General features: G+C 42.0%; 1 protein-coding gene across 1 annotated transcript; it reads left to right on the top strand.

Moving 5' to 3' along the window:
- Positions 1-8,869: 8,869 nt before the first annotated feature.
- LOC130277089 (protein spinster homolog 1-like) lies at positions 8,870-11,719 on the top strand. Its single transcript, XM_056527385.1, has 2 exons — positions 8,870-9,031; positions 10,128-11,719. The coding sequence occupies exon 2, from the start codon at positions 10,153-10,155 to the stop codon at positions 11,665-11,667; it is 1,515 nt and encodes a 504-aa protein (XP_056383360.1). The 5' UTR covers positions 8,870-9,031; positions 10,128-10,152; the 3' UTR covers positions 11,668-11,719.
- The last annotated feature ends 9,072 nt before the right edge of the window (positions 11,720-20,791 follow it).

Here is a 20,791-nt window from a genome sequence, read left to right as displayed (position 1 = left end):
CTGAACAGTATTAGCAATAAACTGATTGCTATGAATAGTCCCCTATGGGGACATAAAAAGTGCAACAAAAAAAAGTAAAAAAATTTGTAAAATAAAAAAGTTAAATGTCCGTTTTCCCATTTTTCCCCCAAAAAAGCGTAAAAAAATAATTAATACACATTTGTGGTATCGCTGTGTGCGTAAAAGTCTGAACTATTAAAATATATTGTTAATTATCCTGTACGGTGAACGGCGTAAATGTAAAAAAATTTTTTTAAAGTCAAAAATTGCTGCTTTTTTGTCACATTTTATTCCAAAAACAATTAATAAAAAGTAAAACCTAAGAAAATGTGGTACTGATAAAAACTACTCATGGTGCAAAAAATGAGCCCTCATACCGCCCCATATACAGAAAAATTAGAAAGTTATAGGTGGTCAAAATAGGGCAATTTGAAACATACTAATTTTGTTAAAATGGTTTAAGATTTTTTTTAAGCGGTACAATTATAGAAAAGCATATAACATGGGTATCATTTTAATCGGATTGACCCACAGAATAAAGAAAACATGTCATTTTTACCAGAAAGTATACAGTGTGAAAACAAAACCTTCCAAAATGTGCTAAATTGCGGTTTTCTTTTCAATTTTCCCACATAAATAATATTTGTTTGGTTGCGCCATACATTTTATGGTAAAATAAGTGATGTAATTACAAAGTACAATTGGTGACGCAAAAAACAAGCCCTCATATGGGTCTGTGGATGGAAATATAAGAGAGTTAAAATTTTTAGAAGGCGAGGAGGAAAAAACGAAAATGCAAAAATAAAATTGGTCTAGTCCTTAAGGCCAAAATGGGCCTGGTCCTTAAGGGGTTAATGCAACTGCAAGTCTAAAACAAAATATTTATTGTGTTCCATACTACAAGACTTTCTGCCCCTAAAAAGATGTTTTAGGCTACATTCACACTACGCTTTAACCATCCGGCTGCCGGATCCAGCAGGAAAATTTTAAACCCAGCCTCTGCCGTATCCCCGCCAAATCCGCATTGTATCCCATTCATGTGAATGAGCCAGTTGGAGTCAGATAGTGACTTCGGTCAGCTCATTTTGGCTCTGTATTCAGTTTTGTTGCCGAACTGAAAACCATGGTCTGCCATGGTTTTCAGTCCAGGAATAAAACTGATACGGTGCAAAAATTAGTCGACCAAAGTCACTATCTGAACTCCAACTGGCTCATTCACATGAATGTGACGCTATGCGGCTCCTGCAGCCGGATGACTAAAACGTGGTGTTAACCGGGTATGGCGTGGGCTCCCGGGTCAAGCCCGTGCCATATCGGCCGGCCCCCAGCTGATTGTTGTAGCTGGGGGCCGGCGTTAAATATGATATGCAAATATGATATTATGACAAATAATTATTTCTTACATTTTCGATTGTAATAAATCCACACGGGTATATGTGCATACAGATAATAATAATCATCATCATAATAAACATTATTTTATTCTTTTATTTTCTTTATTAATCTATGAGACAGAACACTCAAAAATGTCATTTACTTAACAATCACTGTGTTTCCACACATGGACAAACAGCAAATATATATTGTGACAATGTGTCACTGAATCTTATAATAATGATATTTAATTATACTAATCTTTATTTATATAGCACCAGCATATTCTGTAGCACTTTACACTTTATACAGAGCAGGGGCGGACACAGACAACAGAGGGCCCCTGTGCAAAGAATATGCCTGCCCCCCCCCCCCCCCACCCACCCAGGTAATGTGTTTGCTAGGTAAGCAGGTAGTACGTTTGCAAGTAGTAAATTAGGTAAGTAGAACATTCTCTAAGTAGGTAGGCAAGTAGTAAGTTTGCAAGTTATTTAGGCAGGTAGTAAGTTCAGTTAGTAGGAAGGCAAGAAAAAAGGTTTGCCGCTAGGTAGGTAGGTTACCGTATATACACGAGTATAAGCCGACCCGAATATAAGCCGAGGCCCCTAATTTCACCCCAAAATCCCAGGAAAAGTTATTGACTCGAGTGTAAGCCTAGGGTGGGAAATACATCATCCCCCCCGTCATCATCCAGACCCCCGTCATTAACACCCTCATCATCATCACCCTGTCATCATCCCCCCTTCATTATCACCGCCTGTCATCATCCCCCCCTTCATCATCCCACCCCCCCCTTCATCATCCCCTTGTCATCATCCCCTTGTCATCATCCCACCCCCCCTTCATCATCCCCTTGTCATCATCCCCACCCCCCTTTATCATCCCCTTGTCATCATCCCACACACCCCCTTCATCATACCCTTGTCATCATCCCCTTGTCATCATCCCCACCCCCCTTCATCATCCCCTTGTCATCATCCTCTTGTCATCATCCTCTTGTCATCATCCCACACCCCCCCTTCATCATCCCCCTGTCATCATCCCACACACCCCCCCTTCATCATCCCCTTGTCATAATCCCACACCCCCCCTTCATCATCCCCTTGTCATCATCACCACATGTCATCATCATCACCGCTTGTCAATGTCTGATACAGTGGTCTTCAACCTGCGGACCTCCAGATGTTTCAAAACTACATCTCCCAGCAAGCCCGGGCAGCCTTGCTGGGAGTTGTAGTTTTGAAACCTCTGGAGGTCCGCAGATTGAAGACCACTGCGGCCTTCGACATCATCCAGCCCCCTCTCACCCCCTTTAGTTCTGTACTCACCTCCGCTCGGCGCTGGTCCGGTGCTGCAGGACTGTCCGGTGGGGAGGTCGTCCGGTGGGAGAGTGGTTCCGGGCTGCCATCTCACCGGGGGGCCTCTTCTCCGCGCTTCGGGCCCGGAATAGAGGCGTTGCCTTGACGATGACGCAGAGGGATGTTGGTAATGAACGTACCTCTGCGTCGTCGTCAAGGCAACGTGACTATTCCAGGCCCGAAGCGCGGAGAAGAGGCCCCCCCCCCCGATGAAGATGGCAGCCCGAAACCACTATCCCATCGGACGACCTCCCCACCGGACAGTCCTGCAGCACCGGACCAGCGCCGAGCGGAGGTGAGTACTGTACAGAACTAAAGGGGGTGAAAGGGGGCTGGATGATGTCGAAGGCCGCAGTGGTCTTCAACCTGCAGACCTCCACAGGTTTCAAAACTACAACTCCCAGCAAGCCTGGACAGCCGATAGCTGCCGGGGCTTGCTGGGAGTTGTAGTTTTGAAACCTCTGGAGGTCCGCAGGTTGAAGACCACTGAGGGCGGAGAGTTCACTCGAGTATAAGCCGAGGGGGGTGTTTTCAGCACGAAAAATCGTGCTGAAAAACTCGGCTTATACTCGAGTATATACGGTATACGTTTGTTAGGTAGGCAGGAAAAGCATTTGCTAGGTAGGTAATATGTTTGGTTGGTAGGTAGGAAGGTATATGTTTGGTTGGTAGGTGGGTGGCCACGTTACATTTGGTAGGTAGGCCCTTAGTCCAGTGTTTTCCAAAAAGGCTTTGGCTGTTTGGGCATGCTGGGAGTTGTAGTTTTGCAACAGCTGGAGGCACTCAGGTTGGGAAACACTGGACTAAGGGCCCAACTGCCCACCAAAATGCCACCTTCTGCTGCAAAACTCTAACTTCCAGCTTAAGACTGTCCGAGCATGCTGGGAGTTGTAGTTTTGCAACAGATGGAGAGACAATGTTTCGAAAACACTGCCATAGTTAGTGTTTCCCAACCTGGGGGCCTCCAGCTGTTGCAAAACTACAACTCCCAGCATGCCCGGACAGTCTTAAGTTGGGAGTTAGAGTTTTTCAACAGCTGTAGGCACCCAGGTTGGAAAACAATGGACTAAGGACCTACCTACCAAACCTGAGTGTCTCCAGCTGTTGCAGAACTATAACTCCCAGCATGCCTGGACAGCTAAAGACTGTCAGGGAAATGCTGGGAGTTGTAGTTTTGCAACAGCTGGAAGTCCCCAGGTTGGAAAATACTGACTAAGGCAGTGTTTTCAAAACAGTGTCTCTCCAGGTGGTCCAAAACTACGACTCCCAGCATTCCCGGACAGTCTCTAGCTGTCAAGGCATGCTGGAAGTTATAGTTTTGCAACAGCTGGAGGCACACTTATTTGTAAACACTGGTGTAACACTGGAGGCACACTGATTTGTAAAACTGGTGCTGAAACAATGATAACACTGAGCGCACCGTGATTTACTGACCTGCAGGAAAAGCAGAAGGCGGCGAACAGAGAACGGGACACCAATATTGGAGCAACGGGGGAGCATAGACAGTTGAATTAGTTTCTTTTGGAATAATTTTCATCCCTTAAAATAAAATACTAAAAAAGCCAGCAAGTAGAAGTAAAACGTCCGTCTTTATTCAGGGTTCTTCCTTAAAAGCCTTCACGGTGGCAGACAAACCGTGAACATATCAAAAATATGAAATATTGCACAAACAGAGGGGGGTCCCAAGCATGGCTGACGCGTTTCTGATCTATCGATCCTTACTCATAGCCTGTAGATCCTCAAATGAGGCACCCTTATATACTCCAGGGCATTTTCCCCATTCCCACAGGAAGGGGAGGGACAGGTCCACATCACATGTGCGCGTGATTAAAACCAAAACAAAAACATGGGACCAAACACAGATAAATTATTCGGAGACATATCAGTAATGTAATATTAAATCTGTTTTTCTATTTAGACCATGGCGTTGAATGCAATTCAAAAGATTAATCCACATGATTTCCCTATTGTGGAGGGATCGAATATGGTCACCTCCCCTTTTATTTAGCTTCACCTTCTCAATGCCTGAGAACCTGAGGGAAGTGGTGTCTGAATTATGACATATTAGAAAATGTTTAGATATGTTAGAAATGTTCGAGCTTAAAGGGCCAGCAGCATGTCTAATGTGCTCTTGCATGCGTTTTTTAAGGGACCTTTTGGTGGAATCCACATATGTTAAGTGACATTGTGTGCACATGATTTTATATAAAACAAAAGTGCTATCACAGTTTATAAAGTTGTGAATGACATGGCATTTGCCATCCACCGTACCTTCTATTTTCTGGCATTTTTCGGCAAAGGGATATACCACACACCGCGATTTACCGCACTTGTGGAAGCCCTTGGTGCTAATCCACTGGGTGGTAACACTAGCCGTGTCCACCATACTGGGAACAAGGAGATTGGATAGAGTAGGTGCCCGCCTCGCTGCAAATCTCACACCTGACTTTATAATCTCCCCTACCGTGGGATCTGTTGATAGCAAAGGTAAGTGTTTAATTACAATGCGTTTGATGTCATTAAATTTTGGACTGTACGTGGTGACAAATGTAGGACAATCTTGTGATTCAGTTGGTTGCTTACTTGTAAAAAGGGATTTTCAATCCATAGGATCCACTCTCGACCGAGCTTTTTTCAAGAGCCATCCAGGGTAACCTCGAGCCGCCAGGCGTGTGCATGCTGCCTCAGCTTCCCTGCGGTACACCTCGGCGGAAGAACTGTTCCGCTTAATTCGTATAAGTTCACCTACTGGTATGGCTCTTACTGTTTGTTTGGAATGGCATGAATTCGCCCTTAGGATAGTATTGCCTGTGATCTTTTTTCTGTAAGGATCAACCTCAATTTTATTTGTATCAGGGTTGCCACGTAATATGACATCCAAAATGGGGGTTTCACTTTTACACCATGTGTGGGTAAACGTAAGATTGAACCGATTATTATTGATATATGTCATGAATGCATCAACGGTCAGATGGTCAGACGACCAAATGATGATCACATCGTCTACATACCTCCCATACCATGCGAGGCATGAGGAAAATGGATTGGTGTCAGAAAAAATTTACTGCTCCTCCCACCAAAAAACAAAAAGCTTAGCCCGAGCTGGTGATGACTTTGCTCCCATTGAAGCACCCGTGCGCTGCAAATAAAAATTGTTACCAAACATAAAATAATTGTGTTTTAACACAAAATCTACCACCTCAATAATGTAATGTCTCAAATCCACAGAATATTTAGAAAATCTCATCAGTATATCCGAGATAGCTGATAATGCCAGGTTTTGCGGAATACTGGAATAGAGCGATTCAATGTCGCAAGTAAGCCACGACAGAGAATCGCTCCATGTCAATTCATCCATGATTTTTAGCAAGTGCTTAGTGTCCTTGATATAACTTGGGCATTGCATAACCAGAGGTTGCAGTACTGAGTCCAACCACTCGCATAGGTGCTCGTTAAGTGATCCGATCCCCGCCAACGATCGGACGCATCGGCGGCGGGAATCGGTCCTTATGCAGCTTGGGTAGTGAGTGGAAGATAGGAATAATTGGAGCAGGCACGAAAATATAATCCACTTCTTTTTGGGTCAAAATAGATCTGGCTTTCCCCTCTTCCAACAGAGTCAACAGTTCTTTTTTAAAAGGTTCAGTGGGATCCCCACAAAGTTTAAGGTAAGTTTTATCATCAGATAGTAGATTTTCATTTAAATTGATATACAGTCCTGTGTCCATACATACTACCGAGCCGCCTTTATCGGCGGATCGGATCGTCAAATTTTTGTTTTTCTTTACATTCATTATGGCAGCAGCCTCCTTTTTATTCAAATTAGGACATTACTTTTGATTGTAGATTAACCAAATCTTTCATGATAAGGTCCTGGAACCAATCAAAAATTGCTAGTCTGGTCTGTATGGGGTAAAAATTTTGGTTTTTAGTGGAGAAGGTATGTGCAGTATTCACTTCATCACAAATTGATATCCCACTATTTTCGAGGAGACAGAGATCTCTAAAAGCAATTTGTTCTGCTAACGTATGCATTAGTGGTAAATCAGGGTTTATAGAAAGTTGAGGTGGGTCCGATGGTTCATCAGCATTTTTCACAAAAAAATGTTTCTTAACTGTTAAAGTTCTCACAAATTTATTTATATCCAAAATTGTCCGATAAACATCAAAATGATGTGTAGGAGAGAAACCCAGTCCTTTCCACAGGACCGAGGTTTCTTCATCTGTAATGATTTGTGCAGAAATGTTAATGACTTGAAAATCCTCTTTTATTACTTTTTCCGTTTGTCCTTGATTGTATCTAGTTTTAAATGAACACGTGGTTTCCCCCACATACAATAGTTTGCAGGGGCACCAAAGTACGTAAACTACGTACTCAGAGATACAAGTCAAGTAGTATCTCAATGTAGATTTTAAGATAACACACAAAATATGTAATGCATAGGCTACTGTTGCGTCTCATGACTGTGTATGTTTGAACTTGTCAAAAATGTTTTTGTAAAGAACATCTTTTGTAAAAATTCTTTTGGTAAAATAATTTTTTGTAATTTCTGTATGTTTTCTTTTTATGCAGATGGAGAGAGAGAGGATGGCGGCCCCCTCACCAGAATAACAACATGAAAGAACAAGAATTATATGAATAACCTCTATAAAGTACTTTATATTATACTATCTTTATTGCTTTGGATGCCGACTTTTCTCTGTGTGGGGCAATGTATGATGCCAGGGACATGACACTTGATGCTTGCACTCTGTTAAGCTGGGTCCTTGAGTGGAGTCGCATATGTGGCACTTTTCCCAAACAAGAGCCGATTGGCCGGTCCCTTCCACAATATTTGTGGCACGAGTGAGTTAGATTCCTGTCCAGGGGTCACTCATCCGGCTACAGAAAAGCGGTACTGATGGGGTATCCAGTGCTGGAGTCCCAACGCTGCCTAATGGTGTTGGGGACCTGGGAGATTGCTGTGCCAGTGTGAATGAAATAGCATGATTTTGGACCCTTAAATATTTTGGGTAAGAATTCCCTAGTCAAAAATGGCGCTGAGTAAGAGCTCAGAGTGAGTACGCATGCGCCCGTGACTACGGCATCTAACCATACCCTGATGCACCTTGAGTGCACGCATGCGCAGAGAACAAGTGAGCGTTGACACGCATTGCATGTCATTACATCCTTATGGCGCTTAGTGCGCCTGTGCGAGATACAAATGTCACATGAGCATCACATGACCGGAGTCTTTCTTCCGGTCTGGCCGCACACAGAGAAACGGAAGCAACCATGGCGTTCCTCGTGACATATGTTTACAAACGAACTGGTGAGTAGGCAGTGCCAGAACTACTCTCGACTCCTCCCTCTGCCATATTGTTTATGTGATTTTAGACATTATATACACTATATGTGACACTAACACTGTATAGTATATCGCCCTTATGGCGTCTTAATATGAATTTTATTCACTATGTTTTAATATTGTTTTATGATTATTTGTGATCACGGTATTTTACACTGTTTTGATATTGTAACCTAATTAATTATGCAAAACTATTGCACATGTTTCACCCCTATATATTGTAAGCACTTGCACATGTTATTTGCTTGACAAAGACCGTGAGAGACGGTTGAAACGTCGTGGCATCTGATGAATAAAGCCTGACACGCTTTCATCTAAATCGGAGTGCTGCTGTTTTGCTTTGCTGCCTGTTTGTGGGGGTACTTGACCGGGGCCCGACCAGCTTGCACCCGTGGACACCCCTGGGAGTGCGGTCCTTTTTGTTGAACTCTTATATATATATATATATATATATATATATATATATATATATATAAATACACACGAATCAAAAAATATGTTGCAGTCTCTTGTAATACCTTTTTTTATTGGACTAACAGAATTTTGTAGAGACAAGCTTTCAGGATTCCTCCCTTTATCAAGTCCAATAGACAAGGACTAATGATCAAAGGACTTTATAAATTATCAGGGAGGAATCCCAAAAGTTTATCTCTACAAAATTCTGTTAGTCCAATAAAAAAGGTATTACAATCTGCATCACTGGACTAATATGGCTACTCACATTTACTATACAGATATACACATACCTGAAGATGGTTTAGAACCTTGTGATGTCACACATGCTTGTGATGATGTCACCAAAAGCTGTACAAGGAGGTGCGCGCCGGCTGCAGTCTCTTCAGTGTGTTTTGCATTCACAACCTGTGGTGCAAAGTGTTTGTTAGAGAGTTTCTATTTGCGATAGAGAATTCAAGATTTTGACCGTTCCTTGTCTGAAGAGAGAACCACAAGGTAAGTCTCAGCCTCTTCTATTCATACATACACAGGGCTTTTTGTTTGACAGTTTTTTTATTGTTGTTGCTTTTTTTTTTTTAGCAAAAAAAAACCAAGAAATTAATTTCCAAAAGAAATAACAAAAGTTATATTTCTCATAGCATTGTGACAATACTTGGCTTAGGCATTAAACATAATAAAACGCACAGATACTATCATGACCAGAGCTTTTTCTTGCAAAACTGCTAAAATGCAATTATGCCCAAAAAAGCCCCCAAGAAAAAGAGTCCTAATTCATGAAGTTCGAAAAGATATAAGTCTATGAGGAAGATTTGGTGGTGTAGTAAAAGAATAACAGAAAGATTAGGGCAGAAATATCATAGTATATAATTGAATTCTGTGTGTACTAACAATAGAAATACTCCGGGTACTCCGAAAGAGAAAATTTTCAAATCAACTAGTGGCAGAAAGTCATATAGGGGACGGATAGATCCCAATGAGGTGGGGCAGGTTCATTATTAGTAAATGTATATAGCAGGATAGCCCAATTGTATCTACAGTATGAAGTTCACATGGCCCAGTGACCATACAGCCAAGCCCTTATAATCCGCCATTACTAGGACAGATTCAGGGTTGTCAGATATTACTAGGACCGGACAGGTTTAGGGTTATCAGATATTACTAGGACCGGACAGGTTCAGGGTTATCAGATATTACTAGGACCGGACAGAATCAGGGTTGTCAGATATTACTAGGACCGGACAGGTTCAGGGTTATCAGATATTACTAGGACCGGACAGGTTCAGGGTTATCAGATATTACTAGGACCGGACAGGTTCAGGGTTATCAGATATTACTAGGACCAGACAGGTTCAGGGTTATCAGATATTACTAGGACCGGACAGGTTCAGGGTTATCAGACATTGGTAACCTCAGGGTAGACGTCTCCATATAAAACACTTATAGAGAAGCGTCTTCTTCTGAGGCTGTCATGGTCTTAGTGTTATCTTGTGGTTCTGTGTTGGACATTTCTGCTCTGTATGAAGGATCTATTGTATAATGACAGGAATGATGACATGTTGTCTAATGTGTTCACTTATCTCTCTCTCTCTAGTGTTTTCAGGCTCTGACCTGTGACCATGGCCTCTCCACAAGACCCATTGCTGAAGGAGGAGGAAGAAGCAATGGAGTACCATAGTGATATGGATGTAGAAAAGGGCGATATCCCTGAGAGGCACAACCTGCCATCTCTAAGCGTGATGTCCACCGCACGTTCCATCATCACCGTAGTGATCCTCGCCTTTGTTAATTTGCTCATCTATGCAAATCGCTCCAGCATGGCGGGGGTGCTGCCTTATATACAGAAAGCATATGACACCAATGCTAGTCTGTCCGGCTTATTGAATACATTGTTCATTGGAAGCTACGTGCTGGTCGCACCAATTGCCGGATATTTGGGCGACCACTGTAATAAGAAATATACTGTTTGCGCAGGAGTCATCGTTTGGCTGAGCATGACACTTACCCTGTCATTCATCCCTGACGGGTACTTCCTGCTCTTCCTGCTGACGAGTGGACTGGTTGGGGCCGGAGAGGCGACTTTCTGCACCATCGCCCCCTCCATCATTGCAGACCTTTTTACAAGTGACCAGCGGACCCGAATGCTGAACGTGTTTTACTCCGTCATACCTGTAGGCTGCGGACTAGGATACATCATCGGGCCCAAAGTGACTGATGCAGCAAGGGGCGATTGGCATTGGGCATTTCGGGTCACCCCTGGCCTGGGCCTCATAGCTGTGGCTTTGATGATTTTGGTCACAAAGGAGCTTCCAAGAACGACTACAAACGGGAAGAAGAACAACAAATCCCAGAAGTTTGCCAAATGGGCGACAGATCTGAAAAAACTATTTAAAAATCGAAGCTTCATGTTAACCACCATGGGATCGACGGCTGTATCCTTCATAGTGGGAGCCATAGGTGTATGGGGTCCGTCATACCTGACCCACGCACGAACACTCCTACAAGAGAAGGACCCTTGCCGTGCTGAACCGTGTGACTATCACGACATCCTAATATTTGGTGTGGTTACAGTCGTTTCCGGCATTCTGGGAGTTGTAGCAGGGACGGAGATAAGTAAAAGATATCGCAAATCCAACCCACGGGCGGACCCGCTTGTGTGTGGATGCGCGATGATGCTCTCCGCCCCTTTTCTTCTGTTGGCATTGACTTTTGGCAACATCAGCCTCGTTGCCACCAACATCTTCATCTTCATCGGAGAGACGCTTCTGTCAGTAAATTTCACCCTCATATCTGACATTATACTAAAAGTAGTAACTCCGTGGAGGAGATCTTCAGCCCTGGCCGTGCAGATGACAATCTATCACCTCCTAGGTGACGCCGGCAGCCCGTACCTCATCGGCCTTATATCTGACACCTACGAACGAGGATATGCCAAATCCCCTCTTCTGAAATACCGCAGCCTGGAGTATGCCCTCATGACCTGCACCATAATGGCAGTCATCGGAGGGGCCTTCTTCATGGCCACGGCCCTATATATAGAGAGGGACGAAAAAGAAGCAGAGATGGAATCAGAACCTCCGTCATCCTCCTCCTCCTCACTGCTTCCTGCCGATGAGGACCGCGCTTCAGACTGAGGAAAAGTCATTGCTTACCTTTATCTCGTTTACTTCATTAAAAAAAAATTAAGAAAAAAATTACTGCATTTGTTCTATGTTCCACTTTACCCCTTATTCTCTACCCAGGGACGGACACAGACAACAGAGGGCCCTTGTGCAAAGAATGTGCCTGTGCCCCCCCCCCAAAACATCAATTGTTCAGCACCCCCCCTCCATATGTCACTTACTTAGGTGGACCCCCATATGTCACTTGCTGTATAAGTTTCTAATTGTTTATTAAGGCCTCCCATATGCCGCAGCTCATTCAAGCCCCCAACATTAGTAGTTTCCCCACATTAGGTAGCATAGTTTCCCCACATTAGGTAGCATAGTTTCCCCACAATAGGTAGCACAGATTCCCCACATTAGGTAACATAGTTTCCCGACATTAGGTAGCATAGTTTCCCCACATTAGGTAGCACAGATCCCCCACATTAGGTAACATAGTTTCCCCACATTAGGTAGCATAGTTTCCCCACATTAGGTAGCACAGATTCCCCACATCAGGTAACATAGTTTCCCCACATTAGGTAACATAGTTTCCCCACATTAGGTAGCATAGTTTTCCCACATTAGGTAGCACAGATTCCCCACATTAGGTAACATAGTTTCCCCACATTAGGTAGCATAGTTTCCCCCACATTAGGTAGCACAGATTCCCCACATTAGGTAACATAGTTTCCCCACATTAGGTAGCATAGCTTCCCCACATTAGGTAGCATACTTTCCCCACATTAGGTAGCATAGTTTCCCCACATTAGGTAGCACAGATTCCCCACATTAGGTAACATCGTTTCCCCACATTAGGTAGCATAGATTCCTCACATTGGGTAGCCATAGCCCCCCCAAACACACAGACAGACACAGACACACACAGAGACACACTTACCTGCCCTGCACAGCGCTTCTCCTCTCCGGCAGTGGCCTGACGAGTGACGTTACTGAGGTCCTCCTGAGCGGGTCTGCAGAAGTACGTCACTTGTGCGACGTCCCTCGTCAGACCCCGGTCGGCCGGAGGCAGACTCACTGTCTAAAGTGCCCGCTGCGCTATTATACCCTGCAGCTGCTTTAGAACAGTGAGCAGCGGCGGCGCCAACCCTACCATAAACCTGCTAGGCACGAAAAAAAAAGTGACATCACTGTGTATTATCCCTGTACTGTGACGTCACTGTGTATTATCCCTGTACTGTGACGTCACTGTGTATATATTATCCCTCCCTGTACTGTGACATCACTGTGTGTATTATCTCTGTACTGTGACATCACTGTGTATTATCCCTGTACTGTGACATCGCTGTGTGTATTATCTCTGTACTGTGACATCACTGTGTATTATCCCTGTACTGTGACATCACTGTGTGTATTGTCTCTGTACTATGACATCACTGTGCGTATTATCTCTGTACTGTGACATCACTGTGTGTATTATCCCTGTACTGTGACATCACTGTGTATTATCCCTGTACTGTGACATCACTGTGTATATTATCCCTGTACTGTGACATCACTGTGTATTATCCCTGTACTGTGACATCACTGTGTATTATGCCTGTACTGTGACATCACTGTGTATTATCCCTGTACTGTGACATCACTGTGTATATTATCCCTGTACTGTGACATCAATGTGTATATTATCCCTGTACTGTGACATCACTGTGTGTATTATTCCTGTACTGTTACATCACTGTGTATATTATCCCTGTACTGTGACATCACTGTGTGTATTATCCCTGTACTGTGACATCACTGTGTATATTATCCCTGTACTGTGACATCACTGTGTGTATTATCCCTGTACTGTGACCTCACTGTGTGTATTTCCCTGTACTGTGACATCACTGTGTGTATTATCTCTGTACTGTGACATCACTGTGTGTATTATCTCTGTACTGTGACATCACTGTGTGTATTATCCCTGTACTGTGACATCACTGTGTATTATCCCTGTACTGTGACATCACTGTGTATATTATCCCTGTACTGTGACATCACTGTGTATTATGCCTGTACTGTGACATCACTGTGTATTATCCCTGTACTATGACATCACTGTGTATATTATCCCTGTACTGTGACATCACTGTGTGTATTATCCCTGTACTGTGACATCACTGTGTGTATTATCCCTGTACTGTGACATCACTGTGTGTATTATCCCTGTACTGTGACATCACTGTGTATATTATCCCTGTACTGTGACATCACTGTGTGTATTATCCCTGTACTGTGACATCACTGTGTGTATTATCCTTGTACTGTGACCTCACTGTGTGTATTATCCCTGTACTGTGACATCACTGTGTGTATTATCTCTGTACTGTGACATCACTGTGTGTATTATCCCTGTACTTTGACATCACTCTGTATTATCCCTTTACTGTGACATCACTCTGTATATTATCCCTGTACTGTGACATCACTCTGTATATTATCCCTGTACTGTGACATCACTGTGTATTATTCCTGTACTGTGACATCACTGTGTATTATTCCTGTACTGTGACATCACTGTGCATTCTTCCTGTACTGTGACATCACTGTGTATTATTCCTGTACTGTGACATCACTGTGTATTATTCCTGTACTGTGACATCACTGTGTATTATTCCTGTACTGTGACATCACTGTGTGTATTATCTCTGTACTGTCACATCACTGTGTATTATCCCTGTACTGTGACATCACTGTGAATTATCCCTGTACTGTGACGTCACTGTGTATTATCCCTGTACTATGACATCACTGTGTATTATCCCTGTACTATGACATCACTTTGTATATTATCCCTCCCTGTACTGTGACATCACTGTGTGTATTATCTCTGTACTGTGATATCACTGTGTATATTATCTCTGTACTGTGACATCAATGTGTGTATTATCTCTGTACTGGGACATCACTGTGTGTATTATCTCTGTACTGTGACATCACTATGTGTATTATCCCTGTACTGTGACATCACTATGTGTATTATCCCTGTACTGTGACATCACTGTGTGTATTATCCGTGTACTGTGACATCACTGTGTGTATTATCCCTGTACTGTGACATCACTGTGTATATTATCTCTGAACTATAACATCACTGTGTGTTATCTCTATACTGCAACATCACTGTTGATACTTACACTGCACTGTGACATCACTGTATATATTAAGCCTGTATACCCTAATGCCACTGTACATATTTACCTTGCACTGCGAGTGACAATACAGGGTAAATATGCACAGTGACATCACAGTTCAGAGTTAATATAAACAGTAATGTCTCTGTACAGGGACAATAAACAGTTTTGCCACTACAGGGTTAATAAACGCAGTGTTGTCACAGTAGAGGGTAACTATACAGTGATGTCATTGTACCGGGAAAATATACACAGTGAAGTCAGCATTCAAGAATAATAAACTGTGATGTCACTACAGGGTTGTTATACACAGTGACATCAACAGGATGAAGCACAGTGATGCCACAGTTTATTATGAAGCACAGTGATGTCAGAGTTTATTATGAAGCACAGTGATGTCAGTTTATTATGAAGCACAGTGATGTCAGTTTATTATGAAGCACAGTGATGTCAGTTTATTATGAAGCACAGTGATGTCACCATTTGTTATGAAGCACAGTGATGTCACAGTTTATTATGAAGCACAGTGATGTCACAGTTTATTATGAAGCAGTGATGTCAGTTTATTATGAAGCACAGTGATGTCAGAGTTTATTATGAAGCACAGTGATGTCAGAGTTTATTATGAAGCACAGTGATGTCAGAGTTTATTATGAAGCACAGTGATGTCAGAGTTTATTATGAAGCACAGTGATGTCACAGTTTATTATGAAGCACAGTGATGTCAGAGTTTATTATGAAGCACAGTGATGTCAGAGTTTATTATGAAGCACAGTGATGTCACAGTTTATTATGAAGCACAGTGATGTCACAGTTTATTATGAAGCACAGTGATGTCAGAGTTTATTATGAAGCACAGTGATGTCACAGTTTATTATGAAGCACAGTGATGTCACAGTTTATTATGAAGCACAGTGATGTCACAGTTTATTATGAAGCACAGTGATGTCACAGTTTATTATGAGGCACAGTGATGTCACAGTTTATTATGAAGCACAGTGATGTCACAGTTTATTATGAAGCACAGTGATGTCACAGTTTATTATGAAGCACAGTGATGTCACGGTTTATTATGAAGCACAGTGATGTCAGAGTTTATTATGAAGCAAAATGATGTCACAGTTTATTATGAAGCACAGTGATGTCACAGTTTATTATGAAGCACAGTGATGTCAGTTTATTATGAAGCACAGTGATGTCACAGTTTATTATGAAGCACAGTGATGTCAGAGTTTATTATGAAGCACAGTGATGTCAGAGTTTATTATGAAGCACAGTGATGTCACAGTTTATTATGAAGCACAGTGATGTCACAGTTTATTATGAAGCACAGTGATGTCACAGTTTATTATGAAGCACAGTGATGTCACAGTTTATTATGAAGCACAGTGATGTCACAGTTTATTCTGAAGCACAGTCATGTCACAGTTTATTATGAAGCACAGTGATGTCAGAGTTTATTATGAAGCACAGTGATGTCACAGTTTATTATGAAGCACAGTGATGTCACAGTTTATTATGAAGCACAGTGATGTCACAGTTTATTATGAAGCACAGTGATGTCAGAGTTTATTATGAAGCACAGTGATGTCAGAGTTTATTATGAAGCACAGTGATGTCACAGTTTATTATGAAGCACAGTGATGTCACAGTTTATTATGAAGCACAATGATGTCACAGTTTATTATGAAGCACAGTGATGTCACAGTTTATTATGAAGCACGGTGATGTCACAGTTTATTATGAAGCACAGTGATGTCACAGTTTATTATGAAGCACAGTGATGTCACAGTTTATTATGAAGCACAGTGATGTCACAGTTTATTATGAAGCACAGTGATGTCACAGAGACTACAGAATGTATAACTGTACGTATGATGAAGATGGCGGGATGCTATCGAAACGTCACACATACATGGGGGAAAAAAACACTTTGTTTTTGCACCTTATCTGGGAGTGCCGCTGGATCTTTAGTTTTGTAGATAGATAGATAGATGATATATAGATAGATAGACAGATAATAGATATGAGATAGATAGATAGATAGATAGATAGATAGATAGATCAGTGTATCCCAACCAGGGGGCCTCTAGCTATTCCAAAACGACAACTCCCAGCATGTCTTTGACTTCATGAGCATACTGGGAGTTGTAGTTTTGCAACAGCTGGAGGCCCCCTGGTTGGGAAACACTGCTCTATCTATCTATCAATCATCTATCTATCCATCTATCTCCTATCTATCTATCTATCTATCTATCTATATCATATCTATCATCTATCTATCTATCATCTATTAATCTATCTTTCTATCTATCTCGTATCTATCTATATATCATTTATCTATCTCTCATATCTATCTATCTTTCATCTATCTGTCATCTATCTGAGATAGATATGAGATAGATAGATAAATAGAAAGATAGATAGATACATAAATAGATGGATATAGATAGATAGATGGATAGATAGATATGAGATGGATATGAGATAGATAGATAGATAGATAGATAGGAGATAGATGGATAGATAGATAAAAAAAAAAAAAAACTCCAGAAGAGCAGCACAACAAAATTAAGAAAACCAATGCAATGGTGCACGCTGGGTGTGGACCTTGGTGAGAGGTTCACTTGTACTAGAAAAAATCAAGAGACCAGCAGCACACAGAAAAATTAGTGCAAAAAAAGGTGGAGATTTAATGCATTATCCCAGTGTACAAGCTCCTTGAGAACGGCGACGAGAGGTCGCTGAAACGTCGCTTCTTTTGTACACTGGGATAATGCAATAAATCTCCACCTTTTTTTGCACTCATTTTTCTGTGTGCTGCTGGTCTCTTGATTTTTTTTTTTTGGATAGATAGATAGATACTAGATAGATGATTGATATAGATCAGTGTTTCCCAACTAGGGGGGCCTCCAGCTGTTGCAAAACTACAACTCCCAGTATGCTCATAAAGCCAAAGGAATGCTGGGAGTTGTAGGAGGCCCCCTGGTTGGGAAACTGATCTATCTATCTATATCATATAAATGTATCTATATCATATCCATCTATCTATATCATATCCATCTATTTCCTATCTATCTATCTATCTATCTATCATCTATCTATAATCTATCTATATTATATCTATGTATCTATCATCTATCTATTGATCTGTCTATCATCTATCTATCTATCCATCTATTTATGTATCTTTCTATATATCATCTCTCTATCTATATATCATCTATTTATCTATCTTTCTATCTATCTCATATATATATATATATATATATATATATATATATATTTATGTATCTATCTATATATCATCCATCTACCTATCTATCTCTCATATCTATTTATCTATCTATCTCTCATCTATCTGAGTTAGATAGATAGATATGAGATAGATAGATATGAGATAGATAGATAGATAGATATGAGATAGATAGATATGAGATAGATATGAGATAGATAGATAGATATGAGATAGATAGATAGATAGATATGAGACAGATATGAGATAGATAGATAGATATGAGATAGATAGATATGAGATAGATAGATAGATAGATAGATATGAGAAAGATAGATAGATGCATAAATAGATGGATATAGATGGATGGATGGATAGATAGATAGATAGATAGGAGATAGATATATAATAGATTGATAGATAGATAGATAGATAGAGCAGTGTTTCCCAACCTGGGGGCCTCCAGCTGTTGCAAAACTACAACTCCCAGTATGCTCATAAAGCCAAAGGAATGCTGGGAGTTGTAGTTTTGCAACAGCTGGAGGCCCCCTGGTTGGGAAACTCTGAACTACCTCCCACTGTCTCCTACAACTTCCCCCCTCTCCCCCAAGCAAGTTACTTACTTTAAAAGGGTAGGATGAGCAGTGGGCACTGGGCAGGTAAGTCTTCCATACTGGTGGTGTCCGGGCCTGTATACACACAGCGGGCCTGCTCCACAAGGTCCAGTATACAGGGGAGTGAGAGAGGGGGAGGAGCTTCCTGTCTGCTCTTCCCAGTCTGCATAGCGCGGCCCCTGCGTGGTGACAGGGCTGCAGGCTGAAGATTTATTTAAAAAAAGGATGGCGGAGTAGATGGCTCCGGGGGGTGCAGCGGGGGCTCGGGCCCCTTACTGGTGGCCATGAGAGCTGCTAGTGACCTACTGCTGCTAGGGGGGGCACAAGGGGGGGGGGGGGGCAATCATGATGTAGGGGGGGGGCATGGCCCCCTCTGGCCCCCCTAAACCCCGCCCCCCCCAGAGACGCCACTGGCTGCAGGGGTGGTTGAACGCAGCGTCCATCCGGGTGCTGTCAAACTTGCTGTGGTCGGGGAGTATGCGGTGGTATTTGGCCTAATGCTCGCCTCTGGGGCCGGACCTGGAGAGGGCAGCGGGCCCCCTCTCACGCTGGGCCCCTGTGCAGCTGATATTATACAGACATTAAAGAACTACACACTAATCATCAATTCAAAGAAGAGATAGCTTGAAAGAGCTTACAATCTATGGGGTAATAGGGCTAACAAAAGGGCTTTATTTGTATAATAGTATTGCTATATTTTATAAATATGGTAGATCACATAACGTAGGATGAGCCAGTCACCAGTCAGTATCTGTGTATGTACATTTATGAAGTGCGTATTAGTGCATAATGTTTGGGGACACCGCTCAATGAAGGGGGAAACGTAAGGGAGATCAATATGACAGTGACAGGGAGATGAGCCTAGCTGCTGCATTCAGAATAGACTGCAGAGAGGAGAGGATATGTTAATTTAAAGGGGTTATCTAGCATCATATGGATATTTTACTAGGGCACGGTAAAAATAAAAAAAAAAGTGATACTCACCTACCCTGGTTCCCTACAGCAGCTCCTATTTCATCTCTTTCCTGTCCCTGCTTCTCACCACTTAGGGTATTCCCGTTTCCAAGAGGAGTCCTCTCAGCAGGACCTGCCTAGCCCCAGCTGCACATGGGTATATATTTAGGGAAGGTTTTTTTTGGTTTGTTTATTTGTTATGCTTTGCCCTAATTAATAGAAATTTAAAGCAGAGACGTCAACAGGTTTTTAGGATATAAAGTAAGAATATGGCTCATTACTTAATTTACCCCTTCAGTGCTGAGAATTTAATGAGGCTTTGGAGCCAACTGGGCGTTCTTTATGGCCGCTAGAGAACAACAATATTTGGGTCCTTCACCAGGTACTTACACCCCTCCGTGTGCTGGTCACCTCCTTTGACCATCAACCCACCAAAATACAAAGGGGCGTGAATAATTGGTGAAGGGGCCAATTAGTGCAGGGCTCTATTGACGAGAAGGGCCAGTGGGCTACCGCAGGATATTAGCCCACTAATGAATAGTATGTAGAAATTCAGGTTAAATAACCCTATACAGTAATCCCCTTACTTTATACCGGAAAAACCCATTGGTAGGTTTACTTTTATGTAATGGGTAACTATGATGGCACTATTAATAGGAGCATTATGATGGCACTATTAATAGGAGCATTATGATGGCACTATTAAAGTTGGAACTATTAATCTCTTCCCAATGCAGCTTAACGCAGTTTTGGCATTCATGACAAACCCATTTTTCAAATCTGATGGCACTCTATGTGGTAAAAACTTTTTTTTTATTCAGTTTGTTACATAAAAAATACCAGTAGTTAAAGGGATACTCTGGTGAAAAACAATTTTTTATTTTTAATATACTGGTGCCTGAAAGTTAAACAGATTTGTAAATGACTTCTATTTAAAATTCTTAACCCTTCCAGTACTTATCAGCTGCTGTATGCTACAGAGGAAGTTCTTTTCTTTTTGAATTTGTTTTCAGTCTGACCACAGTGCTCTCTGCTGACACCTCTGTCCATTTTAGGAACTGGCCAGAGCAGGACACTGCAGTTTTTGAGCCATAAGTGGATTTAACAGGAAATGTAAAGAAAGGACTTATACTTCTTATACTTATACATAGTATACTACTTATACTATGTCT

Source organism: Hyla sarda, chromosome 6 (genome assembly GCF_029499605.1).
Source record: "Hyla sarda isolate aHylSar1 chromosome 6, aHylSar1.hap1, whole genome shotgun sequence".
NCBI lineage: Eukaryota > Metazoa > Chordata > Amphibia > Anura > Hylidae > Hyla > Hyla sarda.
Note: the sequence above shows the minus strand (reverse complement) of the source record. Positions and strands in the feature narration are given on the sequence as shown.

Coding starts and splice junctions, on each gene's coding strand:
- LOC130277089 (XM_056527385.1), top strand. CDS start 10,153: ATGGCCTCTCCACAAGACCCATTGCTGAAGGAGGAGGAAGAAGCAATG.